The 22,110-nt window shown below is 40.0% G+C and overlaps 2 protein-coding genes across 3 annotated transcripts in view; both read right to left on the bottom strand.

Annotated features, from left to right (window-relative positions):
• MED4 (mediator complex subunit 4) overlaps positions 1-22,110 on the bottom strand; it is a 153,638-nt gene that overhangs the window by 55,976 nt on the left and 75,552 nt on the right. Inside the window, exon 3 of one of the 2 annotated variants that reach the window (XM_032150854.2) lies at positions 3,567-3,637. The exons of the other annotated variant lie outside the window; for it this stretch is intronic. Within the exon in view, the coding sequence (XP_032006745.1) occupies positions 3,567-3,627 (61 nt within the window). The 5' untranslated portion in view covers positions 3,628-3,637. The remainder of the gene's footprint in view (positions 1-3,566; positions 3,638-22,110) is intronic. 2 annotated transcript variants of the gene reach the window in all.
• Positions 6,202-6,378, bottom strand: LOC116467257 (DNA-directed RNA polymerases I, II, and III subunit RPABC4-like). Its single transcript, XM_032755137.1, has one exon. It carries the CDS (start codon positions 6,376-6,378, stop codon positions 6,202-6,204), a length of 177 nt encoding a protein of 58 aa, XP_032611028.1.

Consider the following 22,110-nt stretch of genomic DNA (forward strand, 5'->3'; position numbering starts at 1 on the left):
ATAATATATATCATATAACATGTTATATGATATATATTATATATATTCTTTTGTGTAAGTTTTTCATTTAATTGAAATGAAACTTCATTTCAATTTAATGAAGCTGACTTTTCCAAGTCAGATCCATTCTTTCTTATAGTGACACAATATTCCATTGTATGGATGGTCCATAACTTTATTAAGCCAGTGCCCTACTGATGAACATTGGTGCTAGTCCCAGTTTCTTTTTCTATTACAAGAATGCTATAATAAAATTCTTAATTAAAAGATGTGGTTATTAATGGGTGTGTTGTGTTAAGGATCAGACATTATGCTAAGCCCTCTACAGGATATTAGGATGAATAAAATATATTCCCTGCCATCTTGGAGTTTACTCTTTTGTGTGGGAGAACTATAAAAAAAATGACATGGCAGGGCGCGGTGGCTAATGCCTGTAATCCCAGCACTTTGGGAGGCCAAGGCAGGCAGATCACTTGATCAGGAGTTTGACACCAGCCTGGCCAACATGACAAAACCCTGTCTCTACTAAAAATACAAAAATTAGCTGGGCGTTGTGACACATGCCTGTAATCCCAGCTACTTGGGAGGCTGAGGCAGGAGAATCACTTGAACCCAGGAGACAGAGGTTGCAGTGAGCCGAGATTGAGCCACTGCACTCCAGCCTGGGCAACAGAACGAGACCAGTCTCAAATATATATATATATATATATATATATATATGATGGAAGAAAAATGATTTACATACTAAATAGTTGGATTAATTATAACATATCTGTCCAGGGAGTAGAAAGGAAGGTGCTACCAATTCTGACAGTTGGGATTAGGGAAGATTTCACTGAACTGACTTCATCTCTGTAGGGATTTGCTTTAGTCTGTTTGACGTGGGGCAGTTGAGGTGGAAGCTTGTACTCTTAACAAAGTCATCCTGTTCACCATGCACTGAGGCAAGGAACTCTACAATTTTTGCTATTGAATTTCCTCTAAAAAAAATTTCATAAAGATCTGGGAATGATTTGTCCTTCTTTCTTCTTTTTTTTGAGATGGAGGTCTCACTATGTTGCCCAGGCTAGTCTCAAACTCCTGGGCTCAAGCGATCCCCGCCTCAGCCTCCTGTGAGATGACAGGCACACACCACTGTGCTCAGCTCTTACTTTGTCTTCTTCTAAACTTGTTTCGCTGAGTTTAGTCTACAGCTTTGTCTGATAATCTTAAAACTCATTACAAATATTCAACATGGCACCGCTCCTTGCTCTGTCCCAAAATGTTCTGGGTAAATATCTGATCTCCAAATCAAGCATGCCATAAATTGTTGAATTAGTATTGTTACATCTGGTGTGACTGTCTAGAGAAAGCCATTTTATCAGTACATGGAATCTAACAGTATGATTTTGAAAGAAAACATATGAAACAACTCACTTGTGACAGCAAATCTCTTTGAGTCAGAACCTTCCCAGCAATCAAGTAAACATACTGGAAAAAGAGTTTTTATTTTTAAGCAATCTTAATTAGCAGTTCTCTTTCTTATTAACATCTTCAAAGGGCTTTCAGCTCCTCCCTAGATGAAAGGTCCTGTGTAAGGACAAATTATTAGTATGCTCACAAAATACACACACTCAATGCAGGAAAAGTGCAAACGGTTTAACTCCACAGCCTGCAATGTTCTTGAGATGCTTTGATCTGCCAGGATAGCCATCAATTATTCTATATCCTTTACTCTCTAAATGGATGCATCAAAGCATGTTCATGCACACCCTTGTAAATCCAGCTGTTTATTTCAAAATAGTTCTTCTGAATTAACCCTTGTTTCCTTTTTCCTTTGTTGAGAGCTGCTGATTCAGCTTATTGGGGAAAGGGTATATGTAACCTTGGGTTTAGAGTAGAAAATAATCTTTTTTTGCTCTATAAAGATGTCCATGGGCCAGGCGCAGTGGCTCATGCCTGTAACACCAGCACTTTGGGAGGTCGAGGAGGGCAGATCACCTGAGGTCAGGAGTTTTTGAGACCAGCCTGGTCAACATGGTGAAACCCCGTCTCTACCAGAAAATAAAAAAATTAGCCGGGTGTGATAGCAGGCGCCTGTAGTCCCAGCTATTCGGGAGGCTGAGGCAGAGGAATCGCTTGAACCCAGGAGACGGAGATTGCAGTGAGCTGAGATTGTATGACTGACTGCACTCCAGCCTGGGCGACAGAGTGAGACTCCATCTCAAATTAAAAAAAAGGATGTTCATGACATAAAAATGTACATTAATAAAGATTCATTGGTAACCTGGGAAAATATATATAATAAGTGAAAAAAGCATGATACAAAAATTTATAGCGTATTATCACAACTGTAATACCAATAATTGCTAACATGAATTAAATACAACAGTGCCAATCACTGACCTGAATGCTTTACCTGTGTGATATACTTTAATCTTCACAATGAGATGAATATTGTCATCTCTCTTTTACATATAAAGAAACTGAAGCTCAGAAAGTTTAAGTAACTAGACCATGATCACACAGCCAGTCAGTGGTAGAGCTGATGGGGTTCTATCTGGTACTGACTGACAACAAATCTTTGTGATGGTCCTGCTGCCTTTTAACAGTGAATATACCTAGGCAGAGAGATTTGGGGTGATTTTTCCCCTACTTTTTTACACTTACACATTTTTTTAAGAATAAGCAAAACTAACATACTAACTACATGAAGTAATCAAATAAAATTAATAAAGAGGGCTGAGTAGCTCTTTTATTCATGGCGTGATAACTTCAGATAAATATCGGTAACGTGTCATTAAGCTCAAAGTTGTCTGGGCCTCTGCTTCCTTATCTTTAAAATGAAAGGGTTGCACCAAGCAATCTCAAAGGCACCTTTCAATTTTCATATTACTTTAGTTCATTGTTTCTGATTATGCTTCAGAGATGGCACTTTTCCTCAGCAATAAGTCGGTTGTAGTTCCCTAAATTTGCTTAAAGAGCATACCAAAGGAAGAACCAAAAGACTGATTGGGATTCGTCTTTAACACCACAGAAGAATAAAGACTACCTTTGTTAATGATGAATTTTGAATAAGTATTAATGTAAAATTGTTACATACTTATTAAATTGTAATTGTACATAACTAATAAGCATATAAATTTTTATTGTATATATTTAAGGTTTACATAATGTCTTGATATACATATAGAGAGTGAAAAGGTTAGTATAGTTAGCAAATTAACCCATCCATCATCTCAGTTATAGTTTTTTTGTGTGTGCGACAAGAGTACCTAAAATCTACTTTTTTAGCAAAAATTATTAAATACAGTTCTCATGTTGTACATTCCATCTTTAGATTTGTTCATCCTTCATATCTTCTATTTTGTATCCTTTGTCCTGCAGCTCCCCATTAAGCATATTTTTCTGATCTAATTCCAGAGTGAAAGATAAGTTGTGTTGGATATCAGTGCTAGGTCTTTTTCTGACCAGGGTTTAGTTTGGACATGTCTGGAATGCAAGAGTGAGAAACCCTTTGAAACTACATGGAGAGTAGGTGTTTCCAGCTGAGAGGAGCATTTGATCTTTACTTGGAAAAAAAGTACCTGCACTACAAAGAAAGGTTGCTTGTCTCCACAGAAGGATGAGTTCCCCCACAGGAAGCATGTGGCACCAACTGTGAAAAAAGAACAGAACTATCTGTAGTGCTATAAATATTAAGATGTCTGGGAAACATGAAGAATTTTTATTTCCAGCTACATTTATTTATCATTTCTATTTTTGATAATAGACTCGTCTTTATTTGGAACTCTTTCATTCCCAGTGTTGTATTTTTCAACATAGGGAAATGTAATGATTCAGCACATAACGGGTATCCAATAAATACTAGCTCAATAAAGAAAGTATATTAACATTTAAGCTTTAATTAGAAGTACGGCTTTTCTAAGGTAAGTTTTAGGAACAGTTCTCTTCCTTTGATTAGTATCCAGAATTCCATCTTCTGAAGACCCTAGCATCTTCACATCAACTTTTAAAAACTTTCCATACCACATAGACCAAAGATTCAAATACAAAAAATTAAATAATTTTTATACTAGATATGGAAGAATTTATTTATCATCTTAAAGTGGGGAAGGGCTTTCTACTATTTCTAAAAATCAGGAGCTTACAAAGGAAAATGATAAAGTTAGTAAAGTTAATAGAATAATTAAAATCTTTAGTAAAAGCAAAGAACAACAAAACATACTCACATAATAAGAGCAATTAAAAGATTAACAACAAACAAATATAAAAGGTTTGCCATCCATATCAAGATAAAATAACAATCTACCAATATATGAAGTGTTCCTAGCAATCAATAAGAAAAGGAATGATAAACAATAGAAAAAGGGCAGAGAAAATGAATTGAGAGTTCACAGAAAAGGAGGCAGGTAAGGCTCTTAAACCTAAAAGCAGATGCTCAACTAAAGTCATAATTAGAGAAACACAGGATATAATTATACTAAGTTGTTGTGCCCTATGCATCAGATTGCCAAAAATCTACAAATTTCATACATGCTCTGTAGTCAAGACCTCGGGAAGGGAAGACTGCATTATGAGTGGGAGGGTAAATTGGTACAATCTCTATGGAGGACAATTCAGCAGTGTCTCTCAAAATTACAAATCCACACAGCCAAAGGATGATTTATCCTGAAACTAACAAAGCATAAGCTTCAGGGACCCTCACTTGCACAACCCCTTTTCGAGGCTCTGGGAGAAGCCCTAATGATTTTTCAATATATTATATGTTTTTGGAATCTTTGCAAAGTAAGGGATTTTAGTCACAATTGGTTAAGACCACTGCTCTCTTTCTACTTGGACATCTCCTCCATCATACTTTCCTTTGTGAAGTGTGGCAATGGAGCGGCATCAGGAACTTTTGGGATCTAGCTAAAGGGAAATTGACCTGGAGATTCATTAAGGTTTGGGTTTATTAGGATGAATTTATGTCTTATGCAATCTCCGCATGTATAGCCACGTTATGGCTAAGTGTCCTGGTGTAGGAATGGTTTCCAGAAATACTCCTACCACCCACTGTGCTAACCACCTGCCACTCTAACTAGAAGATGCAGAACCAGAGGTCATATTGAAACATAAGCATATCTTATAATGCTTGATACCAGAATTATGTAGGTAGTAGAAAAGAAACAAGGCTTGAAATATGTGGAGCCAGAAGCCAGTCTGTGGAAAATTATTTTAATACTAGCCATGTAAAATAACAAGCAGAATGTTTCATTATTACAGATGCCTGGTCAAAATGGGTGTTTTAGCCTATCAGGGATGTACCTGATGATGCAGCAATTAAAGAACTCATCATATATTCATAGTCTTTTTTTAAAAATGGGAATCACATGAAATAGAGTTTCTCAGAATTTCCGAGTTGTAGGATACAAACCTATAGCAGCACTAGACATAGCAAGCATGTCTGTGTGAAACTGAATGCTTAATGCATCATAGCTGTCAATAATAAAAAAAAGAATTTCAATCAACCATGCTAAAGAGAAGACTGAATTCTCTTTCTGCTTTCTGTCTTTAAAATGATGTTACAAAACTGTGGTCCCATAAGGAGGTAATCCAAGTCTGTACAGCAAAAAAAGATAGAGAAAAAAGCTTTATAAATGTGTGTCAGAGTTAATTAGTAAAAATATTATGTTATTTTTCAAGGTTCTGTGATAGTTACGGTATTTGTTAGCTTTTTAAAATTAGTAATTTATTGTGATTTCATTTTATTGTTTACATTAGTTATTTGGTTTTGTACCTACTTTAGATTTGATAATTTGTATTCTTTTTGTTTGTTTGTTTCCAAGGAACTTACTTAATCAGAACTTCAGAAGGCCCTAGAAAGCTGCATTTTTAAGGAAGACCTCCCCTCTGGATGCCCTTCCCCACTTCCCCTCATTTTAACGAGGATTCTAGGTGAATTAAAAGTATGTTTTGGGAAGCAATTTTAACCTTCATTGTGTGTCAGGTTATATATTCAGTAATATTAAGTTGTAAATCATGTAATAGAAGAAAAATACTTGTTATACAAAGTGTTAATAGAGGCCTAAATACAATATGGTTTTTAAAATAAAATAAAATGAATTCATGTGTATATTGTTGTAATCATAAAGATAAGAACGTTAAATTGAAAGCTATACAATGAGAAACATTAATGGCAAATCCAAGTACAAATGAAAATGTTCTCCGAATTTCCAGGTTTCATCGAGCATCAAAACCCACCAATCTTTCAGTCATTTTCTTATATATTATTCTGTAACCACATTCTCCACATTTGACTGGATTGCTGGACTTCATGTCATTTTCTGTGTGACATTCTCTACAGTTACATGCCATTGGCTGCTGCTTTGGGGTTTGAATGTCCTTCTGGGTGTCCATTGTTAGTCCCTACACAGCATGATGAAATTTCTCACTCTTGTATTATTTTTCTTAATGAAGGCTCACAAAATTATAATTGTTCAGGTATACAACCTGGATTAGTATTTGTAATTATCCAAATGTCTCAGAAAAATTTCAACTGGGGGAATTTATCTTAGAGTTGTTCTTGTACAGTTATGAAATGGCATGTGTACAAGGTTAGTCACTGCAAAACTGTAACAGAAAAAGGTTGAATTCAGTGGGGATCTGGTTAAACAGATCATGGTACATCCTGCATAATGGAATAATGTACAGCTCTGAAAAATGAGGACACAGTCTATATTCTGATATGGAAAGGGCTACAAGATATATTGCCCAATGAAGAAAAACAAAGCTTAGAACAATGTGTACAGCATGCTACCTTTCATTTTAAAAATAAAGAAGGAAGAATAGAAATATTAACGTTTGTTTATTTTTACATAAATAAGTTCTGGAAATGAATACAAGTGATTGTAGGGAGGGGACATTGAGTGGAATGCACTGAGGTGGGAATGAGATTGTTCACTCTATAGCCCCATACAAGAGATGTATATTCACTATTCAGAAGTTAAATAAAAAAAAATATATGTATATATATATACACATATATATGTGTATATATATGTGTATATATACACATATATATATATATTTTTCCCTTTAGAAACAGAGTCTTGTTCTGTCACCCAGGCTGGAGTCCAGTGGCAAGATCTCGGCTTACTGCAACCTCTGCCTCCCAGGTTCAAGCGATTCTCCTGCCTCAGCCTCCCGAGGCTGAGGCTAATTTTTGTATGTTTTGGTAGAGATGGGGTTCCATCATGTTGGCCAGGCTGGTCTCAAACTCCTGACTTTAGGTGATCCTAAAGACCAAGGCCTCCCAAAGTGCTGGAATTACAGGCGTGAGCCATCGTGCCCGGCTAGATTTTAATATATTGTTCTTCACTTTGGCCACACTCATGGAGGGGGGTATTTCCAGACACCTTTTTGGCATCTTTTTGAAACGCTGTTCAGTTGCTCATTAGTCATCAGATTAAAATTCATGCCTATTCATTTCTGCAGTATTCATATAATCTGCTCTCTATCAAAAAAACTGTGAAAATTATCTGAGTGAATTTAATGTAACAGCTTAAGAAAAACTGGATAATACCAATGACAATATTTAATTATGTGAGAAATTTAAAACATCCCCACTTCAAAAGAAATAAAGGCAAACAAACACTGGGATTTATTATCTTGAATACCCCCATTTACAGAAAATAAAAGGAAAACATTAAAACTATCTAACTGATAATGAGCTACGGACATGAATAAGAAATTCTAAAAACATAAAAGTATTAAGCTTAGAAGTCACCATTAGCTTCCATCATCTGCTCCACACAAATTCAACATACTGCAAAGTGTTGTCAATTTTGCCTTCTAAGTATCCTTCCATTGTTCTCACCCTAGTCTAAGCCACCATTTTCTCTCTTCAAGACTAGCACAAAATGGGCAAAGAACCTAAACAAACATTTTTGAAAGAAGACACACAGACACTCATGCCTGTAATCCTAATACTTTGGGAGGCTGAGGCAGGAATATAGCTTGAGTGCAGGAGTTCGAGGCTGCAGTGAAGTAGAATTGCCACTGCACTCCAGCCTGGGCAATAGAGCAACACTCTGTTTCAAAAAGAAAGAAAAAGAGAAGACATATAAATAGCCAACGGGTGTGTGAAAAAAAATGCCCAATGTGACTGATCATCAGGGAAATGCACATTGAAACAGCAATGAGATATCATCTCACACCCATTAGGATGGCAATTACCAAAAAGACAAAGATACAACAAGCATTGACAAGGGTATGGAGAAAAGTGAATCCTTATGAACTGATGGTGGAAATGTAAATTAATACAGACATTATGGAAAATTGTATGGAGGTTTTTCAAGAAATTAAAAAATAAAAGTAGCATGTGATCCTCAATCCTACTTCTGGGGTATATATCCAAGGGAAATGAAATCAGTATGTGGAAGAGATATCTGCATTTCCATGTTTATTACAGCACTATTCACAGTAGCAAAGATACAGAAACATTACAAGTGTCCATCAACAGATGAATGGATCAAGAAAAAAAAAATACACACACACACACACACACACAATGGAATACCATTCAGCCATAAAAAGAATGAAATCCTACCATTTGTGACAACATAGATAAACCCGGAAGACACCATATTAAGTGAAATAAGCCAGGCACAGAAAACAAATACCACATGATCTCATTTATATGTGGAATCTAAAAAAGTCAAACTCATAGCAGCAGAGAGTAGAATGGTGGTTACCAGGGGCTGAGAGAGGGGGAGGAATTGAGGAGATATCAGCCAAACTATACAGAATTTCAGTTACACAGGAGGAATAAGCTCAAGTGATTTATTGTTCAACATGGCGAGTATAGTTAAAAACAATACTGTATTCTTGAAAAATTGCTAAGGGCATAGATTTTCAATGTTCTTGCCACTAAAAAACTGATAAGAGAGGCAATGCACAATGCCATTTAGCCTGATTTAGCCATTTCACAATGTATACATATTTCAAAACATGTTTCACACCATAAATATATACTATTGTGACATAAATATATATATTTATGTCAATTAAATTTGTGTCAATTAAAAAATTTGTGTCAATTAAAAAAAAAAAAAAGACAGGCCGGGCATGGTGGCTCACGCCTCTAATCCCAGCACTTTGGGAGGCTGAGGCAGGCAGATTGCGAGGTCAGGAGTTCGAGATCAGCCTGGCCAACATGGTGAAACCTCATCTCTACTAGAAATACAAAAATTAGCCGGGCGTGGTGGTGCATGCCTGTAATCCCAGCTACTCAGGAGGCTGAGGAAGGAGAATCACTTGAACCTGGAAGGCAGAGGTTGCAGTGAGCCAAGATGGCGCCATTGCACTCCAGCCTGGGTAATAGAGTGAGACTTCATCTCAAAAAAAAAAAAAAAAAAAAAGAAAAGAAAAAAGAAAAAATAAAAGACTAGCACAACACCCTTTAAATGGCCTTCCTGGACTCCCTCTACGTCTCCCTCATTGCATTCTCTACACAGTGGGATCATTTTAAAAGATGAATCTAATTATATCTCAAATGCACACACCTTTAAGACCCTTCACTGACCTCCCAGTGCTTATAAGGCAAAGATTAAACTTCTTTAAGGCTTCTTCTCCTGTCAGGGCCTTTAAATACTGATGTACCCTCCCCCACTGCCCTATCCTTTGTCTTCACTCATCACTCCACCTCCTCTGACCTAACCAACTCCTCCTCACACCTCAGATCTCATCTAAAAGCCCACTTTGTCAGGGAGGCTTTCCAAAGCAGTCCGGAATCCTCGTTCCACATTAGTAAAGCACCCGTACAGCTCCTTCATGGCGCTTTGCACAGGGATCATTCCAATTCACTGCGGGAGAAGTGGGGAGGGAAGGCCTCCTACACTCCACCAGGGCAGTGGCTGCTGTTCACTGCACCTAGCACTGCATCTGACACCTGGAAGACCCTTATTAAAACATTTGTTGGGCAAGTGAATAAACATTACTGATAATAAAATAAACAGACCTTAGAACAAACAGACACTAATTTGGCCTGTAAAACAGGCAAAAAAAAAAAAAAAAAAAAATTAAAAAGAAGGCCACTGTTCACTTGTCACTGGTGGAAAGCAACCTTCTACATTTTCATATCTTTTAGTTGAGGTAAATTTTGCATAATATAAAATTAACCATTGGAAAGTAGACAATTAAGTACATTCACAATAATGAGCAACGATCAGCCATCACCTCTATCTAGTTCCAAATATTTCCATCACGCCGAAAGGAAACCTAGTACTCATTAAGCTGTTGCTCTCTGATATGGTTTGGATCTGTGTCCCTGCCCAAATCTTATGTTCAATCATAATCTCCAGTGCTGAAAGTGGGGCCTGGTGGGAGGTGATTGAATCATGGTGGTTGTTTATCAGGAATGGTTTAACACCATCCACTTGGTGCTGTTCTCGTCATAGTGAGTGAGTTCTTGCAGGCTCTGGTTGTTAAAAGTGTGTAGCACCTCCCCACACTCTCTCTTGCTCTTACTCCTGCCATGTAAGACGCCTGCTCCCCCTTTGCCTTTCACCATGAATAACAGCTCCCTGAGGCCCCCCCAGAAACAGATGCTGCCATGCTTCCTGTACAGCTTACAGAACCCTGAGCCAATTAAACCTCTTTTCTTTATAAATTACCTTGTCTTAGGAATTTCTTTTATTTATTTATTTATTGAAACAACGTCTTGCCCTGTCGCCCAGGCTGGAGTGCAGCAGTGCAATCAAGGCTCACAGCAACCTCTGCCACTGGGCTCAGGCGATTCTCCCACCTCAGTCTCCAGAGTAGCTGGGACTACAGGTGCACACCACCATGCCCAGCTAATTTTTGTAATTTTTTTTGTAGAGATGGGGTTTTGCCATGTTGCCCACGCTGGTCTCAAACTCCTGTACTCAAGCGATCTGCCTGCCTCAGCCTCCCAAAGTGCTGGGATTATAGGCTTGAGCCACCAAGCCTGGCCTAGGAATTTCTTTGTAGCAATGTGAGAATGAACTAACACACTCCCCAACCTCCCCTATCCTCAGTCTCTGGCAACCACCAATCTGCTTTCTGTCTGGATTTACCTATTCTTGGCCTTTTATGTAAGTGGAATCATACAATATGCAGTCTTTTGCATCTGGCTTCTTTCACTTGGCATAATGTATTCAAGAGGATTCATCTAAATTGTAGCATGGATCAGAACTTCATTCCTTATTATAATGGAATAGTACTCTACTGTATGTATATACCACAATTTTTATATCCATTAATCTGTTGATGAACATTCGGGTTGTTCTGCCTTTTGGCTATTGTGAACAGTGCTGCTACGATCTCTTACCTTTTTGATGGGCGTGTAAACTGGTATTGGACAAACTGATTACCATGCTTGCTAGGCTCTCATCCACCCATCTGGCAGAGTTGCTCCATAATGGCACATTGGTTGGGACTGATCCTCCAGTGCTTGTGCCATCAGGGTTAAATATTTTGAATAATTATAAACAGATTACCATAAATTCAACAAAGTGGGGGACATGTTCTGCTCCCATTAACCCCACAAAGGACTAAGACAGAGGTAGGTACTTTACCAAAGACAGCCAAATATAATGTGTGCAAGTGACCAATGAGGTAGCCAGAAGGAAAATTCAGCCTAAATAGGCATGATGACTGTTAGCTAAGCCAGTCCGATTTCTTATGTGGGGAAAATGAACTAAAAATATGGATGGGAATTGAAGAGTTGGTAATGGGAGCAGAAGATGAAAAAGGCCAGCTGTGAATGGCTGATTTCTGGAGCAGAGCTTCTTGAGCTGTGACTGCTGATGGACAAGGTAGCTGGTCCCCAGAGCTCCCCTGCATCCTGAACAACCTTCAGTTGCACCCTGTGTGGCTCAGTGAGTTCTTATTTGTTCTTTGCAGTTACTATGAGGCCTGGTTTCATGGCTTAGATTCCTGCCCTAAATATTTCTACAATTGTCATTCCTACAAACCTCCCAATGACTGAGGTAACCTGAATGATTCTTTGCATCCAAAGGAGCTTAAGGAAAACACCTTTGAAAAGAAGTTAGGTTATAGATATCAAGAGCTTTATAATCATTCAGTCTTTGATCCAATAATTCCTCTCTGGAGCTCCAGTCTAAGACAATGATTCCAGATTCAGAAAAACCGCATGCACAAGGAAGTTAATCTCAATTTTAGTTTAGTGCAAGAAATTGGAAATGTGTCCAAATGTCGGCAAATGATTTAAAAAAGGAAAAAAAAAAGCCTAAATTAGATTAAAAACTTATTTATTAAGAATTATGTGTATGAATAGTTTTATATTTATACTGAAGTATTGTTCTATAATGATTTTTATTTTAAAAAGGCAGGAAATATATATTTATATGGAAAATATTAACAGAAAGACACATAACAAAATATGAATAATGATTATTTTTTGCCGTTATTTAAAAGATTTTTATGAAACATGCATGTGTTGTTTTTATAATAAGAAAATGCTTTTTTAGGATGGTGGTGGCTGCTCAAGCCTGTAATCCTAGATTTGGAGGGTGAGGCAGGTATTCCGGAAGTCAGATTCGAGACCAGCCTGAGAACATGAGAAACCATTTTCTATGAAAATACAATTGTTGGCAAGTGGACATGCCTGTAATGCCATTATCGGAGTGAGGCAGAGAATCATTGAACCAGAGGGGAGTTGCAGTGAGCCGAGTCGTGCCTTGATCTTAGCCTGGAGACAGAGTGAAATCTTTTCACAAGCTTTTTTAAAAAGCAAGGTATAGCATGGCTTTTAGGCAGAAACAAATCATCCTAAGCTGATATTTACTTCTTAGAAAAGAGGGAGGGACAAAAGCTTCAGTACTAGTAGAAAACTAAAAGAAAAAGATCACAGAGACATGGAGAATTCAACCTCCACCGAATTCCTGAAGGAGCCAGATGGTATTCCAGTTCTCCAGAAGGCACAGGATACTGCCTTTTGAGGGAAGGTCAAAGAAGGGTTGCTTTAGCTGGGAACACTATGCCAAATCTAAGTCCACAGTGGCCACCCAGACATAGAGCTTATTAGGAAAAGCTCACGCCATTCCAGATGACAGTTCCAAATGGACAGACTTGTAATTTTTCCATGTGGACCAGAAACATGTACCCACCACACAGCACTGCAGTGAAACTCCAAGAATGGCATCAGGCAGGAGGTAGAGCAGTTAATTAATTAAACACTTATTTATTGAATGTTTACTATGTTTGGGCACTATTGTGAGCCATAGGGATGAAAATTCCTGCCCTCATGGTGCACACATGCTACAGTGTGGGGTTGCAAGATAAGGAGAGAGGGAAACAATACATAAAAAGTAGCAGCAAATATAGCATGTTAGACACATATGGAGAAAAATAAAACAGTGGAAGGAGTTAAGGGGAGTCTGTTGTCAGGTTCTTAGAGTTTAAAGAGGTGATGAGGTAAGGTGCTGCAAGGATATTTGAGTGAAGATGTGAAGAAGGTGAGAAATTGAGTTCAAGAAAAACATTCTAGACAAAGGGAACAGGCTGGGCGCAGTGGCTCACACCTGTAATCCCAGTACTTTGGGAGGCCGAGACGGGAGGATCACCCAAGGTCAGGAGTTCGAGACCAGCCTGACTAATATGGAGAAACCCCGTCTCTACTAAAAATACAAAATTAGCAAGGGCCTATAATCCCAGCTACTCAGAAGGCTGAGGCAGGAGAATCGCTTGAACCCAGGAGGCAGAGGTTGCGGTGAGCAGAGATCACACCATTGCATGGCAGCCTGGGCAACAAGAGCGAAACCCCATCTCTAAAAAAAAAAAAAAAAGACAAAGGGAGTAGCAAATATAAAGACCCGGGGGCAGGATTGTATCTGGCCTGTTCAAGGAATGCAAGGAGGTCAGTGTGGTTGGGAGCAGAGTGAGCAAGGCAGGGATGGGGAGTGGTGGGAGGAGAAGGAGTAGAGGAGGGTCAGGTCATATATAGCCTTGAAAGCCATTGTACGGAGAAAGAAGGAGACAAATGCACCCACAGATGCTGACTGATAAAGATGCATGTGGCAAAGATCAGTCCAAGGCCCCTAGCCCAGGTCACTAGGAGTAGGTTATGTCATTTGCTGAGACAGCAAACAAAGAGGAAGGTCAGATTTGTGCCAGGGAGGGCATGGGAAGAAAAGAAAGGAAGAAATCATAAATTTGTTTGGGAAGGTTTTTTTTTGTTTTTTTGTTTTTTTTTTGGAGGGACCAGTGGGGCCCAGAAGTTGGAACTGGTACCTCAGGAAACTGGTCAGGATAGAGATGCAGTTGATGAATTAACAGCAGAGTGCGAAATTATGAAAGTGAATGAGAAAATGACAGTAGGACATGCTAATAAACAGTTGTTGAATCAACCTTGTGAAACTGTTTGAGAATGTATTTTATTAGGTTCTTTTGCCAGAAGAGGAACAGAGATAAGTGACCTCAGATACTGAGGTTATTGTAAAGCTGCACAGGAAGCTAGAATACATTGTCACATAGCAATCAGGACTCATGGAGCCTGAAAGGTCATTGAGGTGCAGTTATTGGGACCAGCCTACATGTTCACGTGCCCATCACAGGAATCTTTCTAGTCACAGAGCCACTCTGCCTCTGCTTCTATTGCTCTTGATAGGGTATTTCTCTTTCTCCCTCAATCTCAATCTCAATCTCTGTCCATATTCCTCAAAAGAAATTCTCTAATTTATTTGGTTAGTGATCACCTATGAGAGAGAACATTTGATTAGAACTCTAACATTTTTTAGACTGGGCATGGTGGCTGACACCTGTAATCCCAGCACTTTGGGAGGCCGAGGTGGGTGGATCACCTGAGGTCAGGAGTTTGAGAACAGCCTGGTCAACATGGTGAAACTCTGTCTCTACTAAAAACACAAAAACATTAGTCAGGCGTGGTGGCAAGTGCCTATAATCCCAGCTACTCAGGAGGGTGAGGCAGAAGAATAGCATGAACCCTGGAGGTAGAGGTTAAAAAGTTAGCAGCTATGGTGGTGCACACCTGTACTCCTAGCTACTTGGGAGGCTGAGGTGGGAGGATTGCTTGAGCCCAGAAATTCAAGCCTGCAGTGAGCCATGATTGTACCACTGCACTCCAGCCTGAGCAATAGAACAAGATCTTGTCTCTAAAAAAAAAAAAAAAAAAATCATGTAGATGATGTTTAAATAATGGGATTGATGAAATTACCAAGTAGAGATTGTAGAAATGAGAAGACCTGGAATCAACCAACATTTAAAAGTCAGACATAGAGGCTGGGTGTGGTGGCTCTCACCTGTAATCTCAGCACTTTGGGAGGCCGAGGTGGGCAGATCACCTGAAGTCAGGAGTTCAAGACCAGCCTGGCCAACATGGCGAAACCCCATCTCTACTAAAAATACAAAAATTAGCCAGGCATGGTGGTGCGTGCCTGTAATCCTAGCTACTCAGGAGGCTGGGGCAGGAGAATCGCTTGAACCCGGGAGATGGAGGTTGCTGTGAGCCGAGATTGTGCCACTGCACTCCAGCCTGGATGACAGAGCAAGACTTTGTCTCAAAAAAAAAAAAAAAATAGATAAAGTAAATTAAAAATGTGGTCTAAACCAGTGGTTCTTACATCTGACTGTACACAGAATTAAACTGGGAGTTTTAAAAATACGGATTCCTGGGCCCACCCCTTCAGCTTCTGATTCACTGGGAAACACAGGAAGGTACCAGGGGCTCCCCAACAGGAGCCTATGGCTTAGAAGCCTTTATGCAGCTGTAGACATTGACAGCAAAATGAGGTTAACCCAGAGATGATCTCACTGCCACCATCCCAGGACCTCCCTTCCCCAGTACCTATGGAAAAAGAATTCCAGCTTACACTGAGCACAATGATCCCATGATGATGGGGGGCCGCTGGCCACATAAGGTGGGGGTTCTCTAAAGCCAAGAAGTGGCAACCACTCTCCAGACTGACGTCAGACCAGACCCTGGTTATAGCAGCTCCCTTGGCTTCAGAACCAGGCCTTCAGGTACAAGGCAGGGTGTGTCACTCTCCCCAGGGGCCTGTGAACTTCATGGAGAATTCTAGCAACATGATTTTATATCCACTTGTATCATACCTAAAAATTATTAGAAGAAAACTGAATATGGTCTTGTGATAAACAGAATAATACCCATCCCCCTCCCCCCACCAGTGACGTCCACGTCCTACTCCTTGACACTGTGTATATGTTAGGTCACACAGTAAAAACAGATGGTTACTAATCTACTGTTTTAACTGACTGACGGATGGGAAGATTATCCTGGTTTCTCTGAGGGGGCCCGAAGTCATCACAAGGGTCCTTAAAAGCTGAACAGGGAGGCAACAGAGAGATCAAGAGAGGTAACAGCGTGAGAAGGACTCAGCTCCACATTGCCAGGAAATGGGGCCACAAGCCAAGGGATATGGACAGCCTTTAGAAGTTGGAAAAGGTTGGCTGGGCATGGTGGCTCATGCCTGTAATCCCAGTGCTTTGGGAGGCCAAGCAGGGTGGATCACGAGGTCAGGAGTTCGAGACCAGCCTTCCAACAGAGTTATGTTGTAACCCCGTCTCTATTAAAAATATAAAAAATTAACCGGGTAAGGTGGCAGGCACCCGTAATCCCAGCTACTAGGAGGCTGAGGCAGGAGAATCTCTTGAACCTGGGAGGCAGAGGTTGCAGTAAGCCGAGACCATGCCACTGCACTCCAGCCTGGGCAACAGAGCAAGACTCTACCTCAAAAATAAAAAAAGAAAAGAAGTTGGAAAAGGTGGCCTGGCCCAGTGGTTCATGTCTGTAATCCCAGCACTTTGGGAGGCCGAGGCAGGTGGATCACCTGAGGTCAGGAGTTCAAGACTACCCTGGCCAACATGGTGAAACCCCATCTCTACTAAAAAAATATATAAAAAATTAGCCAGACATGGTGGTGGGCACCTGTAATCCCAGGTACCCAGGAGGCTGAGTCAGGAAGAATTGCTTGAACCTGGGAGGCAGAGGTTGCAGTGAGCCGAGATCATGCCACTGTACTCCAGCCTGGGTGACAGAGCAAGACTCTGTCTCAAAAAAAAAAAAAAAAAAAGTTGAAAAAGGCAAGAGACAGATTGCTCTACTCTAAAGCTATCAAAGAGACACACATTGCTGCTGACACCTTGATTTAGCCTAGTGAGACCCACATCAGACTTCTGACCTCCAGAACTGCAAGATAATAAATTTGCATTGGTTTAAACCACTAAATTTCTAGTAAACTTTTTTTTTTAACAGCAGAAACAGGAAACTAAAACCCATGACGAAGTTCTCAAATTTTGTTTTTCATTAGAATGCAAGGAAAGGAAAGTAGAACTTAAGAGTCTGGCAGATTCTCCTTTTTGTTGCACGGCCCTGCAAGTCACCCCAATATTTTACTTTTCTTCTCTTTAATAGACAAAGAAAATTGTGTATCTAAGGTGACCAGGCTCATTTCTCAGGCCAAGTTTTTAGCACAGTATGATAGGATTGTTGTAAGATCCAGGATCCATATTTTAAAAATCTCCCTAGGCATCTCTAATATGCAGCCAGGTTTGCAAACCACTGGTCTACAATTTAAATTCTAACCAACATAATTACGACGTGGCTGCATTCCTAGAGAATGAGTACCGGTGGGTTATCATTAATCTGGGAGGACAGAACACAGGTGATGAAGATTCTCATTCTGTGACCTGCAGAATGGAATGGCCGGCATGTGAATTCAATGTGAATGTGGCACCAAATGGAAAACAGGAGGAGGAGGGCATTCTAATTCATTAATGGGGGTTGTTAGGACGGAGGGTTTATTGATTCTGAGGGCAGGTGACAGCAGGCTGAGGAGGTGCCAGATGAGTTGCTGGGAGTTGAATGCTGTTCAGAGAAGGCAAATTCAAGATAATATACCGTCTGTAACAGGGAAGGACATAGCACAATAACTGGCAGGGCTGGGGAAGACCTTGCAAAATTGGAAAAGTGTCCAGAGACAAGGTCAGTGGCAGAGTAGGGGGTGAGGGAATGCAGGAGGGCCACTTGGCCTGGGCCTCCATTCACGTATCTCCTGAAATTTAGACTCCTGACATCTCTCAATATCTGATAAGGTGTTTGTTAATGTAAAAACATGCAAAGCATGCCAGTTTAATAATTTCATTTTTGCATCGTTTCCTTTGTTAATGTATGAGGAGCGTGAAAACATGAGGCTAGTGGCCTAGATGTCTCAACTTCAAAAGTCCATGGTGGCTCACAAGATCCATTCAGCCCTGCAGTTTATGAAGCAGTCCTAAGTGGACCCCCATAGGATATTTTTGGAAGGACACACTAAGAACAGTGAGGGTCTCTAGTGATCTGGGCCAGGAGAGTTGGAATCCAGAGAGGAAAAGAGATTTACTTGTTTTTTTTTCCTAAATACAATTTTAATAGATCCTTTTTTTGTTTTCCTCTTTTCCTCCCAGAGTTATACATGCACTTAATCCAAAATGTCAAACACCAAGTCTTGTTATTAAAAAAAAATAGCAGTCCTTTAGTCTCTCCTCCCCATTTTCTACACTTTAACCTTTTAGATAATTCTTTTGGTATTTACTTCCAGGTCTCTACATTAACATGCTTGAAATACTGTTCCTTGATTTTTCAACTATAGCCATTATCTATAGACAATGGGTAGAAGATTAGGATTTGGTGTCTTTCCTCCTGCTGTCACAGTGGGAGACACTCATCCTTCCCCATCTCCCATCCTTCCAACAGAATTATGTTGTAATGCTGGTAATGTGAATGTTTAATGTGTATGTTAGAGCAATAGTCACAACTAAGCCATATAGTAAACTATGACCACTTTCTCTTTTCCGAACACCTTTTTTTTTCTTTGAGACGGGGTCTTGCTCTGTCACCCAGCCCCGATAATTTTTGTATTTTTTTTTGGAGATGGGGTTTCACCTTGTTGCCCAGGCTGGTCTTGAACTCCTGATCTCAAGCGATCCACCCACCTCTGCCTCCGAAAGTGCTGGGATTATAGGTATGAACTACTGCGCCCAGCCTCCTGCACACTTTTCTTTGTTGCTGCTGGAGGTAATAACTGTTTTGGTTTTTGTTTGCTTCATTTTCTATGTACAGTATTTATATTTGCTATTGGTCTATGTCTGCTGTCAAGGCATTCAGAATTTTCAGGTAGTCTAGTAATTTCACCAGTCTCCTAAAAAAAAAATCTCTCCCATAGCCTTATAGAATATGCTCTAACCTGTACCTGAGACATAGCTCTCATCTTGGAATCTCCCTTCACCAGCATCCCAGAGATTCTCTTGCCTCGTTCCTGTTTAAACATTGGAGTCTTCTTTCTTAGTTTATTATTTTGACATATGTTTGGGGACATCCTAAGGCAGGGACATGGAATATAAATTCTCGAGAAGTTGGATGTCAGAAAATGTTTATTTTTACTCTACTCTGACACTTGATGGATTCTTTGGGCCAAGTATAGAATTCTAGAGTGGAAACAATTTTTCTTGAGAATTTCGAAAGCCATTCCAATCTGGCCTTCAGGGTTGCTATTGAGAAGTCTGAAGCCATTCTGATTTGTCATCCTTTAGGTAGGACTTGTTTGCTCCTCCTCTTTGGAAGCCTGTAGCATCTGTTCTTTGTCCTCACTGTTTTGAGATATCACACTGGTGTGCCTTAGTGTGGGTCTATTCTCTTTGTGCTGGCATTTGGTGGCCCTTTCATTCCAAAAATGCATGCTTGTTAGTTGTGGGAAATTATTTCTTTAATGACTTTCACTCCTCTGGTTTCTCTGTTCACTCTTTTTGGAAATCCTATTTGCAATATTAAACCTTCTGTTCTGTTTTCTTGATTTTCCTTTTTTTTTTTTTTTTTTTTTTTTTGACAAAGTTTTTTCCCTCCTCCCCCCCAGGTGGAGTGCAGTGGTGCAATCTTGGCTCACTGCAACATCTGCCTCCCAGGTTCAAGCAACTCTTGTGCCTCAGCCTCCCAAGTAGCTGGGATTACAGGTGCCTGCCACCAAGCCCAGCTGTATTTTCCTGATTTTCTTGTATTTCCTTTCATTTGTCCTTTTTTTTCTCTTTTGCTCTAATTTCAGAGATTTGCTTTTCTTTATTTTCTCTTATTGAATTTTTAATTTTGTTACCATATTTCTAATTTCCAAGAGTTCTTATGTGTTCCCTGAATGCTCCTTTTACTAATGTTATATTCCTTTTTGATGGTTATGTATTTTACCTCTGAGGATATTAATCAGAGGATATTTGACATTTTCTTCAACCTGTACAGTCTCTCTTTCCTTGAAGTTGCTTTTTCCTATTCATCTTGGTCTCTGTTTTTCATGTGAGAGGTTTTCCTCGGTGCCTGTTAAACCTTGATTATCTGTTAATATTTAAGAACAGAGCTAAAAAGCTGAGTAGAGATTTTGAACCAATAGGGACTTGTTGGCCGGAGGCTCCACGACATGTTCTGGCTGGGTTATCTGGCTGAAGGACCCACACAGTACTGCCTTTAAATTTTCACTCTTGGGGAGATCAAATTCCCCTTAGAAGACTCTTCCGGGCTCATGCTCAAAGGGTATAATCTGGCCACCAGCATCATGGGAGCTCACTGGGGAAAGAGCAGTGGGTCTCAGTGTCTGTTCACTTAATTTCTTGGTTTCCAGCACAGCACCTAGCCCTCAACTCTGCCCAGTGTCCTCCTATCTGTGGACCTTCCGTTATAGACTCTGCGGTGGGGACAGCCTACTGGCCTGGTTGTGCTGAGAGGGGAGGGACCTGAGAGTCAAACTGCTTCCTAAACAGACTTTGAACCACTCCCGGTTTTAGGAGGCCCCACATCACTTCCAGGAACCTGGCGCTGCCAATTCCTGAGCCTTTGTGGGATTCTGGTTGGTTTCTCAAATTTCCTCACTGCTGACTTAGGATTCAGTTTTCCTAGGTCTGTTGTATTGTTGGCCACACTTCTTACTTTCTAGCTTTCAAAATATTGTTGCTATGAGGAGTTGAAAAAAAATGTTGTTGCTATCATTTCTTCCCTTTTTATGAGAAAGATAAAAAATGCCAAATGCCAGCACAAAGAGAATAGACCCACACTAAGGCACACCAGTGTGATATCTCAAAACAGTGAGGACAAAGAACAGATGCTACAGGCTTCCAAAGAGGAGGAGCAAACAAGTCCTACCTAAAGGATGACAAATCAGAATGGCATCAGACTTCTCAATAGCAACCCTGAAGGCCAGAGGTGTGTGTCTGTGTGTGTGTGTTTTGTTCTCCATCTGCACCTGGAAGTTGGGAGATTTACTTATCACTCTTTAATTTTTTCTGTTGTTTTATTGTTTAATGAATGTTTTAGTTACAAACTATTAATTATCGCAAATTGTTTTACTTTTTTTTTTTTTTTTTTTTTTGAGATGCAGTCTCTCTCTGTTACCCAGGCTGGAGTGCAATGGCGCAATCTCGGGTCACTGCAACTTCCGCCTGCCGGGTTCAAGTGATTCTCCTGCTTTGGTTCTCCTGCTTCAGCCTCCTAAGTAGCTGGGACTACAGGTGTGTGTCACCACACCCAGCTAATGTTTGTATTTTTAGTAGAGACGGGGTTTCATTATGTTGGTCAGGCTGGTCTCAAACTCTTGACCTTGTGATCTGCCCGCCTCAGCCTCCCAAGGTGCTGGGATTACAGGCATGAGCCACGGCGCCTGGCAAGAATTGTTTTGCTTTTTAAGATAATCTAGTTCATTTTTTTTCAAAGCAGCTATGAGAGTATAGCATGTAAGAACTGCAAAATAATGATCAGCCTTTAAGGCTTTGAGTGGTTCCCAAGTGCTGAGCTCTGTCATATCTGCATGTATGTGCATGTATATTTACAAAGGAGACAGCTGTGGCCGACATGGAGAAGGTAATGTACCCACAAATGGTGACACAAGACCAATAAAAAAAATACACCTATAAGTAGGAAATGAAGTAGGTCACAATGAGTCATCATCCGTTGTGTGAAATTTCTTAGGTTATTGTTACCTCAGCCCAGAGAAGAGTTTTCAATTCAGCTGGACACGAGTTATCCCACTTATAATGAATCTTCTGAAGCCATTAGTTGTTTCCTAAGTTTTTGATTGTACAACCTTATAAGAAAAACATTTCAGCATACCCTCAAAT

Source organism: Hylobates moloch, unplaced genomic scaffold, assembly GCF_009828535.3.
Source record: "Hylobates moloch isolate HMO894 unplaced genomic scaffold, HMol_V3 SCAFFOLD_4, whole genome shotgun sequence".
Lineage (NCBI taxonomy): Eukaryota > Metazoa > Chordata > Mammalia > Primates > Hylobatidae > Hylobates > Hylobates moloch.